Source organism: Tachysurus fulvidraco, chromosome 21, assembly GCF_022655615.1.
Source record: "Tachysurus fulvidraco isolate hzauxx_2018 chromosome 21, HZAU_PFXX_2.0, whole genome shotgun sequence".
In the NCBI taxonomy this organism is placed as follows: Eukaryota; Metazoa; Chordata; class Actinopteri; order Siluriformes; family Bagridae; genus Tachysurus; species Tachysurus fulvidraco.
This window is the reverse complement of record NC_062538.1, coordinates 14,936,013-14,954,704: the sequence shown is the minus strand read 5'-3', so window position 1 is coordinate 14,954,704 and position 18,692 is coordinate 14,936,013. Positions and strand designations below refer to the sequence as shown.

Below are 18,692 nucleotides of genomic sequence, written 5' to 3'. Positions count from 1 at the left end.
TAAATTGCCATTATATACAGACATATGTAATTAATGAGTTGATGATGCAAGCTTATATAATTGGAATATATGTTATGTTAAATCTGGTTACATTCTCAACTTGTGTCTGATTATTTACCTTGGACACAGTAATTGGTCTAAGGCAGGTGAGCCCGCCTCTTGTGAAGTTGCATGTCACTTCTATAGAGTCAGTGGGACAACCCAGGTTTGGGTCAATCCAGTAAGTGCCTATAGAAAAAAAGATACAAAAGATAGTATTTAAATACAATATTTATTTGAAGATATCTTATAACATATCTTACTGTGCTACAAACTAAATTTACCTGTATAGTTATAAACCTTAGTTTTATTTTTATATTTTTGTATACATTATCTTGCTGTATATGCTATCTTAATGTATATAAGTCTTATTCTTCTTTCTTTTTATATAGACTTAGATTTTTCTTATTTTTCTATTCTTATTTTGGTGACAGAGTTGCATTAAGGAACCCAATTTCCCCTCTGGGACTAATAAAGTATTTCTGATTCTGAAATTTCTGATTTAAAATTTTGCATCATTCACAAGCTGTATATAAAAAGAAATTCTAGCAGTATTACAAACAGGCCGAGAGTTATACAAAAGGTATATTGAAATGAACATGTACACATACCGTCGTTGAATTTGTGTTGGCAGGTTATAAGGTCCCGGCAGAGGCGAGCCGGATGATCCTTTGTTCCTAGTGGATTCTTCAGACCGAGAACAAGCAAATTAAGATAGTGTAATGTCTGTAAGATGTCTGGAGCTCGGTCCATGGAAAAATCCATTTGATCTGCCATCTGAGAGAGTCAAAGAGTGAAAGAGGTGTGAAGGAGAAAAAGCAATTCATCTAACAGAAAGACAGCAGAAGTAAGCAACATTACGACAAGATAGTATTGCTGGGCATGGTTAAATATGAGAGACATATTTCTTAGTATGTCTTAACAGTTTAATAACACATTTTTAAATAGAAATCCTTAAGTTTCTGTTTTAAAGTCATGTACACCAACACAAGTCATGGAACACACACACAAGCTTCATTAAAAAATATAAGCAACAGAAAAAAATCCTTAAAATCCCAAAACCAAAAGTCACATTACAGGGAAAAAATCTTGACGTAATATAAAAGGCACTTGCCATTTAATATTTTCCATCGCTGAAATCATCATGCCAAATCCTACCTTTCACTGGTTAGGGCATATACCATTTGTATAATAACATCATGATAAATGGAGCAGGTGGGAGTCTGTAGACAGTTCAGACACCTGCATATGACTAACATGATCTCTGTGCTCTGAGCAGTGAGCTGAGCCAAGTGTGTGATGCTGATGTGAGCTGAATCAAGCTGAAAATGCTAAACGTACTAGAAATCTGCCATGTTTATTTGTTTCAAAGTAGTTTACTACATTCTAGCTTGCCCTGGATGTACAAGACCCATTGACAGTCCCCCAATCATCTTCAACGGCAATCAGTTCTGATTAAGTATTTACCATAAAAATTTCCTTTCTGACTATTTGTCATTAAGAGTAGACAATCCAAGAGAATAATAGGCAGCGAATGCCTGACTTTAAAACAAAGTTCATCAAAGCAAGTCCAGCTGAGATCAATTTAACACTGAAGAAGCTGCTTGGAGGAGAACTAAAACATTTTGATCTAACAGTTTTTGTTGAAAGAACTGACTCAACTCCCGAATTTAAGATGTTTGCTGTGAAAAGACATACATAAATCTGCATAAATCCAGCATTTTAACAGGGCAATAACTGCAATTGTAGTGCAGTGTATTGTGTGGTTGTGTTTACTGGAATGAAAATAAATATATTGAATTATACACACCTTGGTTTTAAAAACAGCATGTGAACCAATGAACTCAGACAGCGTTCCACCACTGTCATCTTGTTGCTTTAGAAGAAACACCCAGATACACACAAACTCCATCAAATTTTTTATTTGTTCAGATGGTCTGATCATTGTAAAAGAATAAGTGCTTTAAGTACTTACAAAGGATTTTGAAATCCTGGGTGGTCCCTGAAAAAAAGAAAAAGGAAAAAGCAAACAGTTAGTGTTTAAGTTTGCATGTATGTTCTTAGGTGCATGTTGGCCAAAAAAAAATTACGTGGAGATTTAAAGTTGTCCTACCGGTGGTCCAGGAGGTCCTCGAAGTCCAGGAGCACCCTAAAAACAGCCAGCATATTCTAAATAACCATGAATGTGTGTGTATGTGTCTGTGAGTTTGTATTTAATGAAAGCCTCACCCTTGGCCCCTGAGCACCCTATATGACAAAATAAAGAAAACACATTTAAAATTTTCTATTTTTTAATTCCCACATTGAATGTATCACATGAATTCTGTGTCAGAATATGCAATTTTACCATTGCTCCACTGCTACCAGAATCTCCTCTAGGGCCCTAGACAAAAGTCATGTGTCAAAAGGTCAGTGCAGCATTCAATATATTTTTACCATCACAACAGATGCAACAGCCGTAATAATACGTTACTATTTCTAACTAATATAAGTACTAATATATTACTGTTTCTCTCATTTACAGGGACCTGTATATTGAACATAATACTGAGCATAATCTATGGTTAATAATAAATAAATTAAAAAATATATAGATATTATTTGACATACATATATCATCACAAGCTGCCTTTTTAATTAACTAGGGAGATAACATCACTTTTCAGCTGCTATAATGTAAGTGACAAGAACTAATTTGTTTACTTTACATTATACAACATATACATACGCTGACAAAATCTATGATTTGATGTTATGTAGTTAATATAAATAATATATAACTGTTGGTGAATTGTTGGAGCAAATAGGAGAAATAAAACACTCCATTACTTATTATACTCATATACTGTATGTTTGAGGCGTGTATTAAATTAAACATGATATATTGACACATCACTTACTGGACTGCCATGTGGTCCAATTATACCAGCAGGACCAATCACTCCCACTTTACCCTTAGGAAGACGGACAAGGAAAACATTAAATATCTATGTATGGTTAACAACTAATAACTTATAAAAATGTCAATTTGTCATTATTCAAAAAAGCTCAGAGACCTAATGTTAAACATTACAAACAAGGTTACATGAGGTAAACCACTAACCCCCTACAGACATACATACCCTGCTAATACTGTGTGTTTGTATTAGATTGTATGAATGTGCATGCTTTGTCTCACCGATTGGCCAGGGGGACCTTTAGGTCCACGACTGCCTTTTGGCCCAATGTCTCCGGGAGGCCCCTGCCAAAGAAAAAGACACTATAATACAGACAACCTAAATAATATAATATAATACCGACAAACTAAATCACTACGCATATATATTCTATGTGTTCATGGTATTTTCTATTTTTGCAAGCTTAGTGTAACAAGCATTAATCAGAGACCAAGAAAATTTGGTGCCATAAAACACGTGTTTCTGTGTGTAGGGTTGGCTATGTTTGTTGAAGGATGACGGTGTCTGTGCTTTTCCATAATTTGCACTCATAGCTGTACAAGTGTTTGGTGGCTGTGGACGGTTGAATGTGTGGGGCCATTTAAAATTGTGAATGAGTGAACTTTGTGACTTAATCCTGCATACATCCTGTATGCACACATTCACACACAAACAAACAACTGCTGAAAAGAATTAGTTTACAAGTGTAGACCACACATTCATCTAAATGCAGGTCTGGATTTTAGTTTTAGATTCATAGTTTCCTGGCAGACAAGACGTTTCAATAACCAACATCCAAGGACAGAAAATGTCTTATTGATTTTGGCAAACCAAATGTTTTCGTATGTTTAAACGTAATGCACTTCACAGTGGTCTGATGTGTTCAGTACTCTAATTATAGCACATGCCTCTGAATTGCACTACCTGCAGCACTATAAACACCGGCTGAGGTGAGATTTGACTAAAGGTAAAATTGTTTTAATAGCCTCAAAGCACATAAAACCTCTAGGGAGAGCAATCTCTAGTAATAACTGTCAGCAATAGGCTGTGTCAATATACAATCTAGAGTAAAAATGATTCAACCCAAGCCTCTAATTTCTACTACTTTATAATTCTTTGTATTTTTACTTTCAAAAAATGTAGGTATGGTTGACCTTGCTCCACCAGAGAAAGATATAATCCACTTTAAGCCAAGACAAGACAAGATAATGTGAAATTGAACATTTTGTTTCTTTGTTTAAATGGGGTACCTTAGGCAGCAGGTCTTACACTGTAGGTAACACTGTAGTGTTACACTGCACTTCACTTGTTAGCTTGTGACATTTATAAAACTGTGTATATTATACCAATAAAATTAGATACTATATTAAGCCTAACCAATTTTTTTCCATATAACCTAAATATGGAACTGGGCAATAGACTGGAGCTTTAGCCTGGAAGGTTAGATAATATATGTACACTCTTGTACATCCATGTTCACCATTGGAATTGTATATACTGAACTGTAATAGAGGGAAAACCTCTGAGACCTTAAGTCTGGATGGCTTATGTTTTGCATGAGACAGCCAGACTCACCACTGAAGAGTCTTGAGTATACATTAAATCTTAGGAAAGAGAGGAGTGTGTGATGGGGTGGAAACTAGAAGCAGAATTGTTTGGATGTTAACTAGGAGTAAGGTCAGGCTTCAGGTGTGGTCTTTTTCCCAAACATCATTTATTTCATAATTCCAATTGCACATTTGCCATTTGCCAAATTTGTGTTTATAAATGAAAACCAAGGACAACAAAAAAGGTTTCTGTCTTACCTTTGGACCAAATATTCCGAGTATCCCTGGAAATCCAGGCTCTCCGAAATCTCCCTTAAAAAAAGAAATTAAAACAGTAAATGTGCATATAGTAGTACTAAGAGGATGAATATAACAGTGATAGAACATGCTAGCACTTATTCTAATACTGTATGTTAACTGTGCAAGCATTTTAAGAGCAAATCTTTACTGATTCACTTTAAAACTGTACATATGACTTAAAATCTGTCCTCAATATGTCTGTTTTTATCTCCAAATACCAATATGTTAAAGACAACCAAACCTATAAAATAGGGTGGGAATACTCACAAAAAATATCACAAAAAATCTGAAGGGGATGCTATTTTAAGAAAAAAAACTACTTGAACCTGTAGCTATTCAAGAAGAAGTTCATTACAAGAGTTTAATATAATAAATTATTTTCAGTAGCATTTCTTTTTTCCCCCCTTGGTCATCACAGTGGATACTCATATTCAATTTGGCACTAGTTTTATGCCAAGGCTCTTCCTGACACAACCCTCCTATTTTAGTCCGGGCTTGGGACTGGCACTGAGAGTGCACTGACATTTACTGCTAGTGGCTGGTTGGTTACAAGCTTGAGAACTGAATAAGGCAGTGAGAGCACCGGATACTGTGCAGCTGGAAACCCAATAGCATTAATTCCAAAATCTCATTTTGAATTACTTAGTCCTATAAACAGTATGTGAGTTAAAGGAATGTCCAAAATCAGACCATGTTCTATTTCAAAAAAAGATATACATATTGAATATTCTACATACATTTCAAAATGAATAAGCATAATGCAATTAATTAATAAAAATAACAATAATTAATAGGGTTGGCACGGTACATGAAAAAAACACCCGAACCATTTGGTCCGCTTGTCTCAGTTCGGTTCGTGTGTGCGTCGCACGGTTCGACGCACGCACAATGTAGCCCCGTGCTCAGTTTCACCTCAGATAGTTTCGCGTGAACATACATACAGTATAGACAGTAAAAGTTGAGTAAGGAGTGCTGCAGAAATGGCAAGTGGAGGAGATAATAAAAACTGCACAGAGTTGGCAGATGCGCCCGCGTCGTTCAAATCCGGTGTGTGGGAACATTTTGGATTTCATGCTACTTACTATCTACTATCTACTATCTAAGTACTATCTACTTTCAGTAGATAGAACTGCGACTGTGTGCAAGCATTGTGCAAAATGCATTCAATATGCTAATGGAAACACTTCTAATATGACAGTTGAGTTAAGATGTTAAACTTATGCTTCACTTTATGATTATGGCCTTTGCTATTGTTATAGCCTCATTATATTATGTTATTACATTTTTATATTTATAATAATAAATATTATATATTTATGTTTAAAATGTTTTGACTTGTTTAAAAGGAAAAGTTCTCTTTTTCTTTATTTTTTTTTTTGTGTAAGAGCTACACTGAAGTTGACAGTTTAATTTCAGTCTTTGTGTGCTAAAAAGACACAAGTTCCTGTAGAGATAACAATACACATTCTCCTTTTTTTTTTGCCAAATAAACGAAAAGCAATGTCTTTTCTCTTGCTTTATCAAAATCTCACCTAGCTTTTACTCAGAGATGGTCCCAATAATGTGCTTAAAGTCAAGTCAAATTCAGTTAATGCATGATTACATTACAAAAATGTTAATACTGTATCCTAAATTGTGGATAATTCAGCTAATAAGCTATATATCAAATGCTGAAGGAAATTTCTGTAGTGTTGAAGATTAAAAGAAAAAATAACAAGAACCGTACAGAACCGAAAACCGTGACCCTAAAACCATGATACGAACCGAACTGTGGGTTTTGTGAACCGTGCCACATCTAATAATTAATAACATTTAGGCATGCTAATTTCTTATCATAATTATTAAATAAATAATAAAAGAAATTGGAACACTTACTCCAAACTTTGTCATCTCAATCATTTAAATCTTAAGAAAGGTTTACTTTACATTCTTAATTCTCAAATGCTAAAACATTTCACTGCTCTAAATTTTAATTGCAAGCAGATGTGCATGAATCATTGAAAATACAACTCTATATATTTTTAGAATACATCTTCAAGCAACAGTAGAAGCACTGGGAAATCAAAAATGTATTTGAAAAAGAAATTAGTATTAATCAATAATTATTCATTATCAGAACTGAAAGTGTTCATCCAAAGCATCCAAATAGATGTACCAATAATATAATTTTGTGACATTAAATGTATCCATATTTGAATCTATATTTAGTAGGTCTCTAAACAGATGTAATTGACTAAACAGATGTAATTGTATGTATCTCATGTTTGTTGTAAAAACCATGGTAGATAATAGCAAACAGTGCATAGTACTAAAAAAAACGGAATTCTTTAATTCCCAAGGGATTTGACTTTTGATTAAAAATATACATAATATTAAACAATGTAGAAAAAACAACACAACCATTTTTGTGGCTCTTGTACAAGTGTATATGTTACTCACTGGTTGCCCTTTGGGCCCTGGATCCCCCTGAGCTCCTGGCAGTCCCATTCCTCCTTTAAATCCTCTTTTCCCTGAAGGCCCAGGATGACCTGGGAGACCTCGTTCACCCTGGCAATTATTAAGTAGATTATTGTCATTCATTTTCATTCACTAATATAACCAATATTAAGCAAATTTTCTCATTTTCTGAAATCAGTAATGATCAAAACACATCAAGATCAAGCTGTGCTAGCATAAAGATATGCTGTATTTCAGTTGCATGATATTATTCACCAGCGAGCTAAAATAATCATCCTAATCAATAATCAATTGCTGAATATATAGCAGTAAGATGCAACATAACGACAGTTAAGGCAGTAAAATGTGCTCATACAATGTGCTCAAAATTAGGCAAATGTGAATTCAATTAAAAGGTCTGGTTAAATACTGTGAGAATTACAAACATATAACAAATCCATAATATAAAAATAAATGTTAACCTTGGCAATAACTCCATTACATAACTCCCTGGCATACATTTTCTGTAGCAGGGTCACTGGAAACCTGGGAATCCCACAGCACTCCACAGTCACACTCACTCACACAGCACTCCACAGTCACACTCACTCACACAGCACTCCACAGTCTCTCTCTCTCTCTCACTCACTCACTCACTCACACACTCACACACTCACACACTCACACACTCACACACTCACACACTCACACACACACACACACACACACACACACACACACACACACACACATATGCACAGACTACAGACAATACAGGCAATTTAGAGACACCAATCAGCCTGCAATGCTTATCTTTGAAAGAGAGAATAAACCCCAAGCTCAGGGAGAGTATGTGAAGGGTTGTTTTATGCTACTAGGTTTTTATGCTAACTAAAACCAGTTCAAACCAGTTGTCAGCCAGTTTTCTTTCTACTCATAATTCTGAATAAACTTTGAGAGATTTTGCCATGTGAAAAACTTGTATCTACTTGTATCTTTGTATCTATTTTGGCAACTCTTCCATAGATTGTCTCTCCAATAAGAAAAGTAAAAAAAACCTCGATGTTCAGCTTGTGCATTTTTTTTACCTTTAGCCCAAATGAACCCTGATCTCCTGGTAAACCTGGAACACCAATTTTCCCCCTTGCTCCTGATTTCCCTGGAAGTCCATACTCTCCATCATCTCCTTGGTCACCCTGAAAAAAGAGAGATAAAGAGGAAACCAAGAGAGAAAATGGGAGTGGGAAGATGCTCAATGTTGCAGAAGTCATTTTTAGTCATGCTTAACACACATACATGGTGTATTATGCTGGATAGTAGTACACTGTATATGCATTGTATTGTATTTTTTAAAATTCCAAAATGTTTTATTAAAGACACAACATTTGATAGATATCAAACACATATTATTTAACAGTGAAAAAAAGAATGAAGAAACTAGGCCCACTGGTATTCCTTTAGTTCCATCCTTCCCTGGAATGCCATCAACACCAGAAATGCCCTCCTGGCCCTCTCGACCAATCACACCCCTTGGACCTGGCAAGCCAACCACACCCTTTTAGAGAGAGAGAGAGAGAGAGAGAGAGAGAGAGAGAGAGAGAGAGAGAGAGAGAGAGAGAGAGATGTATGTGTATATATGTATATGTATATACGAACACAGGCTGTGGCAATGACAGCGTGGGATCCTGCCGCTGGACCACCAGGAGATTTATAATACCTATATAAAACCTTGCCAAAATTCAAACTTCCAGAAAACACTTAATATTCCACACACAAGTTTTAATATTGACATGATCATGAACCAAATGTGCTAATTAAACAGTACAAGACAATAGAATAAAATAGAATCATTTCAAGGAAGTGGAAGAAAAGGTTAAAATAAATTATTTTATAAACAGTATGTTTGTTTGACAGTCCTGCAATTTTTCTTGAGTAAAATCGTCTACCTACACCACAAATATCAACTGTAATTTCCAAGAAATGATGACAGATGAGTTAACACAGCTGACACTGTTTTTGACTGAAAGATTCAAAATCATCTCCTTTATTGTAAAAGGGGCTTCAGTTTTCAGGCAATTATACATTGTTTTTGTTTGACAAAAACAATGATGATTACAGTAAGGAAGAAAACATATACTGTTCTTACTGGTGATCCTCTACTTCCACGTTCTCCTTGTTGACCCTGTTTACCCTTTTGACCCTTTAGGAAAAGAAAAAGGAAGAGATGGTAAAAAACTAATACTGTCACATCTGTCACACGGTAATTGAGTGTGGCACATTATTTCCACACAGGTTTAGATCCCATACCTGCTCCCCTTTTGATCCTTTGGGGCCTTGTTTTCCAGGAGGTCCAGGGTGACCCTAAAATATAAAAAAATCACCACACCTGAGCGGGGAGGGTCTGGTTTTGTGTGTGTCTTTGTGTGTGTGTGTGTGTGTGTGTGTGTGTGTGTGTGTGTGTGTGTGTGTGTGTGTGTGTGTGTGTATATGTGTGTGTGTGTGTGTGGGTGTGGGTGTGTTCATTTGCTTACAGGTAATCCAGGTGCACCAACTTTGCCTCGAACTCCATCTACCCCTGGCTGACCCTGGGCATCAAATCATCCCAAGTGAATATCACAGACAGAGTTCCCATAATGCTTTGATTTATATTTTGTTTATGTCAGTTTAACAAATAAAATATAAAAATGAGAAAGTATTTAGCTATAGGCTAATTTAGTATTACACCATAGTGATGTTAAAGTCTCCAATCTCTTTTTTCACTTTTGGAAGTAGACACATGTATCAGCACAGTGTCAGGATGGAAGGCTGTTTTTTTTATCTCAATTTAAGTTTCAAATATTTGCAATGCTTTTATATATATGTGCATATTAGGTATGACAGTTCTGAGGGTCAAAGGGGCCAAAGGTCAAATCCACTCACTAGGTATCCAGGATCTCCTGGTTCCCCTCTGTCACCTCGGTCACCAATGCGCCCCTAGCGCACACGCGCGCACACGCGCGCACACACACACACACACACACACACACACGCACACACACGCACACACACACACATATTTATTCATATTTACTGAATACTGAAGACAGAATAAATTGAAGAAGAAAAAAAGAGTGTGAGAGACAAAAAGATGAACACACTTGAAGTCCAGAAGGACCAGGAGGACCTGTTATTTTCCCATCATCTCCCTGTTCACCCTAAACAACAACAAACTTATATCAGATGAGATCTGTGAGTGTTGTAGTTTAAATTTAGTGGTATAATTATACATCTTGTTATAGTAAATTTGAACATTGGTGATAATACAAAAGACACAGATTCCCACAAAAAGGATTTTACCTTTACACCTTTTGGTCCTGTAGGCCCTATAGGACCCTGAGGCCCCTGGTGACCCTATAGAGAGAAAATGTCTGAAAGTCCAGTATACTGCTTCTCTATATTCTCCTTTAAAAGTGTGAAATTATCAGGTGCAACAGGTGAGTATAAGAATCTTTTATAATCCTCACCTCATACCCTGCTAGACCTGGATCTCCCTGTTGTCCCATCCGTCCTGGAGCACCCTACAGAAGAATTGAATACTATTTGTTGAATATTCTGAAGAAAATTGATAACATTACATTGTTATCCACTTGCCTTAACTGACAGGTGTACACAAGTGAAAAAAATGAAAATTGGGATTAAATCATAATGAAATTTCACTATAATCCTAATTATTCCTCAAGGAGAGAACAAAAGCAGCGAGGCAAACAATTCTAAGACAGAAACCAAACAGGGAAAAAATAATAAACAGAAATCAAAGTTGATACACATATTTAGAATGGCAAGGAGATAACAAAGGCTTGGGAAATTAGAAAACTGACAATATTGTGCAGTTATACTACCATGAGCATGGTTTAAATGTCCTAGAAAAAAGGAAATGATAGTGGAACCTAAAAGTGGTCATAACAAGGGGTAGGGCTCTCTCTAACAGGGAAGTGGGAGAGGAGCAACTGGAGTCCTTATACATGTGCCCTGCCCCCTGAAAAACACCTCTAGGTGTTCTCCTGGGCCATCCAGAAGGTCTTAGTTCTTGTCGATCAGGGTGTTTTCTGTGTAAGTCGGCGGTTAGAGAGAGGTAAAGGATGTTGCCAGCATTTACCCACAACTGCTCCTCAGATCCATAACCCTCCCAATGCACCAGATATTGAAGCTGCCCCATCCTCCTTCGTGAGTCCAGGAATTCTTGCCATAGATAAGCAGATAATGCCCCCTCAGTTTCCAACAGTGGAGGAGGTGCTGGGTTTTAAGCAATGCATGGAAGGCAGGGAGTAATGATAACTGGCTGGGAGCTGTAGGTGACAGGTGACAGGGTTAATTTGCTGGATGATCTTGAAAGGGCTGATATTCCTGGTACTGAGTTTTCTTGGTATTTGGAAGATTTATGAGGATAGCCAGACAATCTGACCTGGTTTATATTCAGGATTGGGACGTCTCCATCAGTCAGCCTGCAGATGCTCAGACACAGAGTAAGAACAAATGAAATCTTTGACAACTGTGACAAGTGTGGTCCACCAGAACATGAACTGCACTAGTGTGGTCATCCTCTGAATAAAATGTTAGGGAGCACCTGTGGCATGGTTCATGCTGAAGTGGTTTTGGGAACCACTATAAGAGCCACAAAACCTGTGCATCACTGTACCCATCCTGCTGTAGCCCACTCTAGTGCTTTACCAGTGAGTAATCCCCAATACTTTTCTACTGATCTGTCAAATTTCTCTGGGAGTGCCATTCAATCGGTGGATAAACTTTGACCAAGTGCTCACTGGCAGTCCATAGCACTGTTAGTACCTCACTGTTGTTAGTATGGCGACAGCTTGCACTTATGATACTTCTGCTGGATTCATATTTGGCAAAGTATTCTGTAACAAATCCATTGACACTGAGGGAGTACAATCCATTTGCAGAGTTTATTTAAGAAAACACAAGAAAAAAATCCAAATGCAGGATGCAGAGGCTATGGCAAACCGCATACAAAGTTTATATGTATATGAGGAACAGCGAGACACACGACCCAAAATCAGAATCCAAACAGGGATTATCAATAAAAAGAAAGCAAGTTCCCCTCCTTGAAACGCCACCTTATTGGGGTGGAGGGGTTTGCGTGCCTGAATGATCGTAGGAGCTATGTTGTCTGGGGCTTTCTGCCCCTGGTAGGGTCTCCCAAGGCAAACAGGTCCTGGGTGACAGGCCAGATAAAGAGCGGTTCAAAACACCTTATGAGGAAAAACAAAGCAAGGTTGGGGCTCGCATGCGAGCGCCGGTGGCCGGGTCTTACCCCACAGACCCCGGCCGGGCTCAGCCCAAAGGAACGACGTGGGGCCAATCTCCTGTGGGCCCACCACCTGCAGGAGGAACTGTAAGGGGCTGGTGCAATGTGGATTGGGTGGCAGTTGAAGGCGGGGGCCTCAGCGACCCAATCCCCAGACACGGAATATGGCTCTAGGGACTTGGAATGTCACCTCGCTGGGGGGGAGGGAGCCTGAGCTGGTGCGGGAGGTTGAGAGATACCGACTAGCGATAGTTGGGCATAGCACCCCAGCTCGCAGCCATGAGTTGGAGTTTACCCCGGTGAACGAGAGGGTCGTTTCCATGCGCCTTCGGGTCGAGCATAGATCTCTCACTGTTATTTGTGCTTACGGGCCAAATGGCAGTGTAGAGTACCCGACCTTCTTGGCGTCTCTGAAAGGGGTGCTGGAAAGTGCTCCAACCGGGGACTCCGTCGTTCTACTAGGGGACTTCAACACCCACGTGGGCAGCAACAGTGACACCTGGAGGGGTGTGATTGGAAGGAGCGGCCCCCCGACCTGAACCCGAGTGGTGTTCTGTTATTGGACTTCTGTGCCAGTCGCAGCTGATAGGTACCGGAGGGCCAAGCGAGCTGCAGTCCGCGTGGTTGAGGAGGCAAAAACTCGGGTCTGGGAAGAAGTTCGGTGAGGCCATGGAGCAGGACTATCGGCCGGCCTCGAAGAAATTCTGGCAAATCGTCCGGCGCCTCAAGAGGGGGAAGCAGTGCCCTACTCACACTGTTTACAGTGGGAGTGGGAATCTGCTGACTTCGACTGGGGACATCCTCAGATGGTGGAAGGAGTACTTCGAGGTTCTCCTCAACCCCACCGACATGTCTTCCACTGAGGAAGCAGAGGCCGAGGGCTCAGTTGTGGACTCGTCGATCCCCCAAGCTGAGGTCACTGAGCTAGTTCTTACCTCTTGAGGTAGAGGTAAGCTCCTCAGTGGCAAGGCACCGGGGGTGGATGAGATCCGCCCTGAGTACCTCAAATCTCTGGATGTTGTGGGGCTGTCTTGGTTGACACGTCTTTGCAACATCACATGGCTGCTAGGGACAGTGCCTCTAGACTGGCCGACTGGGGTGGTGGTCCCTCTGTTTAAGAAGGGTGACCGGAGGGTGTGTTGAAACTACAGGGGATCACACTCCTCAGCCTCCCCGGAAAAGTCTATGCCAGGGTACTGGAGAGGAGAATTCTGCCAATAGTTGAACCTCGGATTCAGGAGGAACAATGTGGGTTTCATCCCAGTCACTGGACCATCTCTATACCCTCGCCAGGTTGCTGGAGGGTTCATGGGAGTTTTCCCAACCAGTCCACATGTGCTTTGTGGATTTGGAGAAGGCATTTGACTGTGTCCCTCGTGGTGACCTGTGGGGGGTGCTCTGGGAGTATGGGGTCTGGAGCCCTCTGCTAAGGGCTGTCCGGTCCCTATATGACCGGAGCAGGAATTTAGTTCGCATTGCCAGCAGTAAGTCAGACTTGTTCCCGTTGCATGTTGGACTCTGGCAGGGCTGCCCTTTGTCACCGGTCCTGTTCATTATTTATATGGGCAAGATTTCGGAGGGAGTCCGGTTTGGAGACCATGGGATTTCGTCTCTGCTTTTTGCAGATGATGTTGTCCTGTTGGCTTCCTCAAATCAGGACCAAGTCTGAGGCCATGGTTCTCAGCCGGAAAAGGGTGGCTTGCCCCCTTCAGGTTGGTGAAGAGCTACTGCCTCAAGTGGAGGAGTTTAAGTATCTTGAGGTCTTGTTCACGAGTGAGGGAAGGATGGAGCGGGAGATCGACAGGCGGATCGGTATATCTTCTGCAGTGATGCGGTCGATATACCGGTCTGTTGTGGTGAAGAAAGAGCTTAGCCGCAAGGTGAAGCTATCTATTTACCAGTTGATCTACGTTCGTACCTTCATCTATGGTCATGAGCTTTGGGTCATGACCGAAAGGACAATATCCCAGATACAGGCGGACGAAATGAGTTTCCTCTGCAGTTTGGCTGGGCGCTCCCTTACATATAGGGTGAGGAGCTCGGTCACTCGGGAGGAGCTCAGAGTAGAGCCGCTGCTCCTCCACATCGAGAGGAGTCAGCTCAGGTGGCTCAGGCATCTGTTCCAGATGCCTCCTGGACGCCTCCCTGGGGAGGTGTTCTGGCCATGTCCAACCGGGAGGAGGCCCCGAGGAAGACCTAGAACACGCTGGAGGGACTATGTCTTTCGGCTGGCCTGGGAACGCCTCTGTATTCCCCCAGAAGAGCTGGAAAAAGTGTCTGGGGAGAGGGAAGTCTGGGCGTCCCTGCTTAGACTGCTGCCTCCACGACCCGGCTCCGGATAAGCGGTAGAAGGTAGAAGATGGATGGATGGATGGATGGATGGATGGTTGGAGAAAGCAAGTTCAATACACAGAATTACAATGGCAAAGAGGTATTGAAGAAGTCATAAGACAGCAAGCTGACAATGCTTGGCAGTATTACTAGCGTGAGCATGATTTAAATGTCCTTAAAAAAACTGGAAATATAATTGAACCTGCAAGTAGTCAAAACTCGCCTCAGTCTTATTTTTTGTTACTTTCAATTATTAAGAGCACTTGGTCCTCTGTGTTTATTTATCATACTTTTGGACAGGAGATAAAATAGTGATTAACTTCTCTCTGCACTTTTCTAAAAAGCAAAACTTTATAAGCATGCTTCATTCAATTGTTCATTGTTCATTTTAGCAGGGTTGAGAAAGTGCCATTTGACAGAAATAAATTGTTTATTAGTCCTTTTATCGTACCACAGGTCCAGTAGTTCCTCTTGAGCCTTTTGGTCCAATGGTTCCAACCGGTCCAGGTTTCCCTGCTGTTCCTGTCTCACCCAGGTGTCCCATGTTTCCCTTTGCTCCCTAAAAGAAACAGATATAGTCAAATACATTAGAATAATTCATAAAGAACCAACAAATCGTAACAAATGTAAACAAAAAAGTGGGTTTAGGGTTAGGACCAAAAGTGTGTGGATGCCTGAGTATACTGTAACACCCCTGTGTGTATCTTCCCAAAAAACTGCTGCTATAAAGAGTCACCTGATTATATAAAAAGTCTCCTAGAAACCCGGCGCTGGTATAACAATGCTTCTGTACACATGGCAAGATCCATAAAGACCTGGTTTGCCAATGATTTGTGACCTCAAGCCCACTGAACACCACAAATGTGTTGCCTTACTTATACCTGCCCTGTTGTTTTTGTCTTTGTCGATTTATTGTCCTTCAGGTTTGGTCTGCCAGGTGTTTTTTGTTTTCAACCATGTTTTGAATAGTGCATCGCTTTGGTAGTCATGTTTAATGCCATGCGATTAAGTCATGTGTTATGTCACCTGTTGGTAATTATCCATAATGTGTTGCCTTATTTATACATACTGTACCTTTTCATGTCTGTTGATCTATTGTCTACTGGCACCTTTGGTCTCAAGTTGTGTTTTGTTTTTGACCATGTTTTGAGTATTCATGGATTGCTTTGGTTGTCATGCTTCATGATTTGTTTCGTTTGTTATTTTCTGTTATTAAACAAGGACATGCTTTCAGTCCTGCCCATGGGATCCTAAATGTGTCAGAATAACTTGACCTTTAGTAGACCCAGCAGGATTAGCCAGTGAGTTTATGTCTAGACTTGAACTGGCTACTGCCCTGGAGTATCACTGAGGACATCCAACAATATTGTCTGTGGGTGGTTTTTGCCCAATGTGGAATTCCCTGCCCTGATACCTCTGGGTAGTTTTTTGGCTTCTGTTCCAGCCGAGGATGCCACTCCACTTTTGGTCCCACTTTGGACACCGCTCAGCACCATGTTTCATGGGAGGTACCCCACCATTTTTTTATCTGAGCCTAATGGAAGCCTAATCAAGCCTTTGTTCAAGCCAAGGACATCGTACCACTTGAGGTGGTTTTGCGAGATTCCATTTAGCAGCCCATGCGGTGGACGCTTCCCTCCCTCCCAGCCACTCATTCCCTAGGCTTGGATGGAAAAAAAATTATTTTTTAGTGTAGGCTTGACCATGGATTTCACTCGGGCCTTTTGTTTAATCTGGGATGATGCTAAATCGCTTGGCTATGATTTATATACACCCTGAGCCTTGCTATCTGCTACCCCTCTTTGGGACCTTTTGGGGTAAGTTAAAGCGTGCGAGATCCATCCCTTAGAGGGGGGATATGGATGGAACTACTGGAACAATTCACTGCTAATCCACTAGAGGGGATGCTGGCAGGTGGATTGCTAATCCTTGTTTGGTGTCATGTGATCATGTCACCTGTTCATAATTATCCCTAATATGTTGCCTTATTTATACCTGCCCTTTTGTGTTTGTCTTTGTCAAGTTATTGTCTGTCACGTTCGGTCTTCCAGGTTGTTTTTTGTTTTCAACCATGTTTTGAGTATTCATGCATCTCTTTGGTAGTTATGTTTCATGTATTGCTTAGTTTGTTATGTTCTGTTATTAAGCAAGGATATTGTTTTAATCATGCACATGGGTCTGAGTTCTGAAACATTACACTAACCTTGAGGCCAGGCTTTCCCATCTCACCCATTTTCCCTGTCTTCCCTTCAGGACCCTGAACACAAAATACACACACATAAATATATATAGTTAATTTTAATTGACAGAACATAATTGTTACTAGTTATTTTCTGCATTTGTGCCCTCTTAAAATTTAATGACTTGCTTTTAGGACTGTACTTTACTATTTATTAATTTGTAAATTGTAATTTATTTTTCACTTTTGTACTTTTTTTTTATTTTACTGTGAAATTTCCTTCAATACTTGTAAGCTTTTGCAAACAGCATCTTTCACATGAATGGATACTCACTCTGACTCCAGTGAGTCCAGGATCACCTGGTGATCCCTCTTTGCCTTTGATCCCTGGTTCACCCCTCACACCAGTTTCACCCTCTGGCCCCATGTCACCCTTTTCTCCCTGTTTAATAAATAAATGCAATGCTAACAATATTCTAATACAAATTACAGAATCTATACTAAGACAGTATACAGTACATACTCTTCTGGGGACAGAGATTAGGAGAAAAACTCCGGGAATTTTCATCTATAAGAAGAAAGTCATCTATTGGAACAGCAAATAATTTGTTTAGTGCTTGCTGTACACTTGGGTTTGAGATCAAATGATGAATATGAAATGATATATGAGCATTTCAGCATTTATATGATATTTACATGTTAAACTTACAACATGGCACCTTTGTTTGATTTCACCCAAGCAAAAATACTGGATAATGTGACTGACAGTCATTTCTTGTAACCAGTGTGTGCCCTATTAGACTGATGTTTTTAAACAATTAATAGCTCTAAATGTCTGCTATTTGTTTGTGCCCTGTGCACCTGTGAAGACAGCATTTTTTTTGTTGTTGTTAAAAAGGATAAACGACCATGAAGACAAGAGAGCTGTCTATGAGAGAATAGCAAGTGATTTTGTAGCTGAGGTGCTTCTACAAATTCAATAATATTTACTGATGAACAACCCAAAGCACACTACCAACTCAACAAAGGTCTTCAAAACAAGTGGAAGGTTTTTGACTGGCCAAATCAATCACAATGTAAGTGAGTGCACCTTAAAACTATTAAAATGTGCTGATGGCATTGCAGTCATTGTCCATATGTATAATTGATAGTCAGGAAAGTAATGTACCTTTGCACCATCAGGACCAGCAGGACCATGTTCACCCTCTAAACCTGGCTCTCCCTAAACACACAGTCATACATACATACATACATACATACATACATAGATATATAAATACATACAATATAATTATCTAAATTATTAATTATCAAAAAATGCTCTCACATGTATAAAATCCATGTACAGCGGGGTCCAAAATTCTGAGACCACAAGTGAAAATGTAATTGTTTCACAAGGTTTTTCATTACAAAAACACAGTGAGTAATGATTTGAATATTTTTAAGTTTCTGACTATTTAGTATGTCCTCTTTTTGCATTAATTATTTTGCATTAGTGTACTCAAGCTGAAATGATGTGTATGTATAAAAGAAAGCTGGTGACCCATGTTAGCTTTAAATCCATCAGCATGTTATCTAAACACATCTTTTAATGGAAGACTCACAAACTTTACTTCTTT

General features: G+C 39.6%; 1 protein-coding gene across 1 annotated transcript in view; it reads right to left on the bottom strand.

The window, feature by feature from the left end:
- col27a1a (collagen, type XXVII, alpha 1a) overlaps nucleotides 1–18,692 on the bottom strand; it is a 63,279-nt gene that overhangs the window by 2,174 nt on the left and 42,413 nt on the right. Inside the window, exons 36-59 of the mRNA XM_047806022.1 lie at nucleotides 18,242–18,295; nucleotides 17,408–17,515; nucleotides 17,098–17,151; nucleotides 15,346–15,453; nucleotides 10,762–10,815; nucleotides 10,595–10,648; nucleotides 10,396–10,452; nucleotides 10,178–10,231; nucleotides 9,790–9,843; nucleotides 9,566–9,619; nucleotides 9,405–9,458; nucleotides 8,706–8,813; nucleotides 8,347–8,454; nucleotides 7,262–7,369; nucleotides 4,781–4,834; nucleotides 3,218–3,280; nucleotides 2,940–2,993; nucleotides 2,387–2,422; nucleotides 2,269–2,286; nucleotides 2,153–2,188; nucleotides 2,015–2,041; nucleotides 1,850–1,915; nucleotides 651–816; nucleotides 119–228 (exon numbers count right to left, since the gene is read on the bottom strand). Coding sequence (XP_047661978.1) covers nucleotides 119–228; nucleotides 651–816; nucleotides 1,850–1,915; nucleotides 2,015–2,041; nucleotides 2,153–2,188; nucleotides 2,269–2,286; nucleotides 2,387–2,422; nucleotides 2,940–2,993; nucleotides 3,218–3,280; nucleotides 4,781–4,834; nucleotides 7,262–7,369; nucleotides 8,347–8,454; nucleotides 8,706–8,813; nucleotides 9,405–9,458; nucleotides 9,566–9,619; nucleotides 9,790–9,843; nucleotides 10,178–10,231; nucleotides 10,396–10,452; nucleotides 10,595–10,648; nucleotides 10,762–10,815; nucleotides 15,346–15,453; nucleotides 17,098–17,151; nucleotides 17,408–17,515; nucleotides 18,242–18,295 — 1,659 coding nt within the window. The remainder of the gene's footprint in view (nucleotides 1–118; nucleotides 229–650; nucleotides 817–1,849; nucleotides 1,916–2,014; nucleotides 2,042–2,152; nucleotides 2,189–2,268; nucleotides 2,287–2,386; nucleotides 2,423–2,939; nucleotides 2,994–3,217; nucleotides 3,281–4,780; nucleotides 4,835–7,261; nucleotides 7,370–8,346; nucleotides 8,455–8,705; nucleotides 8,814–9,404; nucleotides 9,459–9,565; nucleotides 9,620–9,789; nucleotides 9,844–10,177; nucleotides 10,232–10,395; nucleotides 10,453–10,594; nucleotides 10,649–10,761; nucleotides 10,816–15,345; nucleotides 15,454–17,097; nucleotides 17,152–17,407; nucleotides 17,516–18,241; nucleotides 18,296–18,692) is intronic.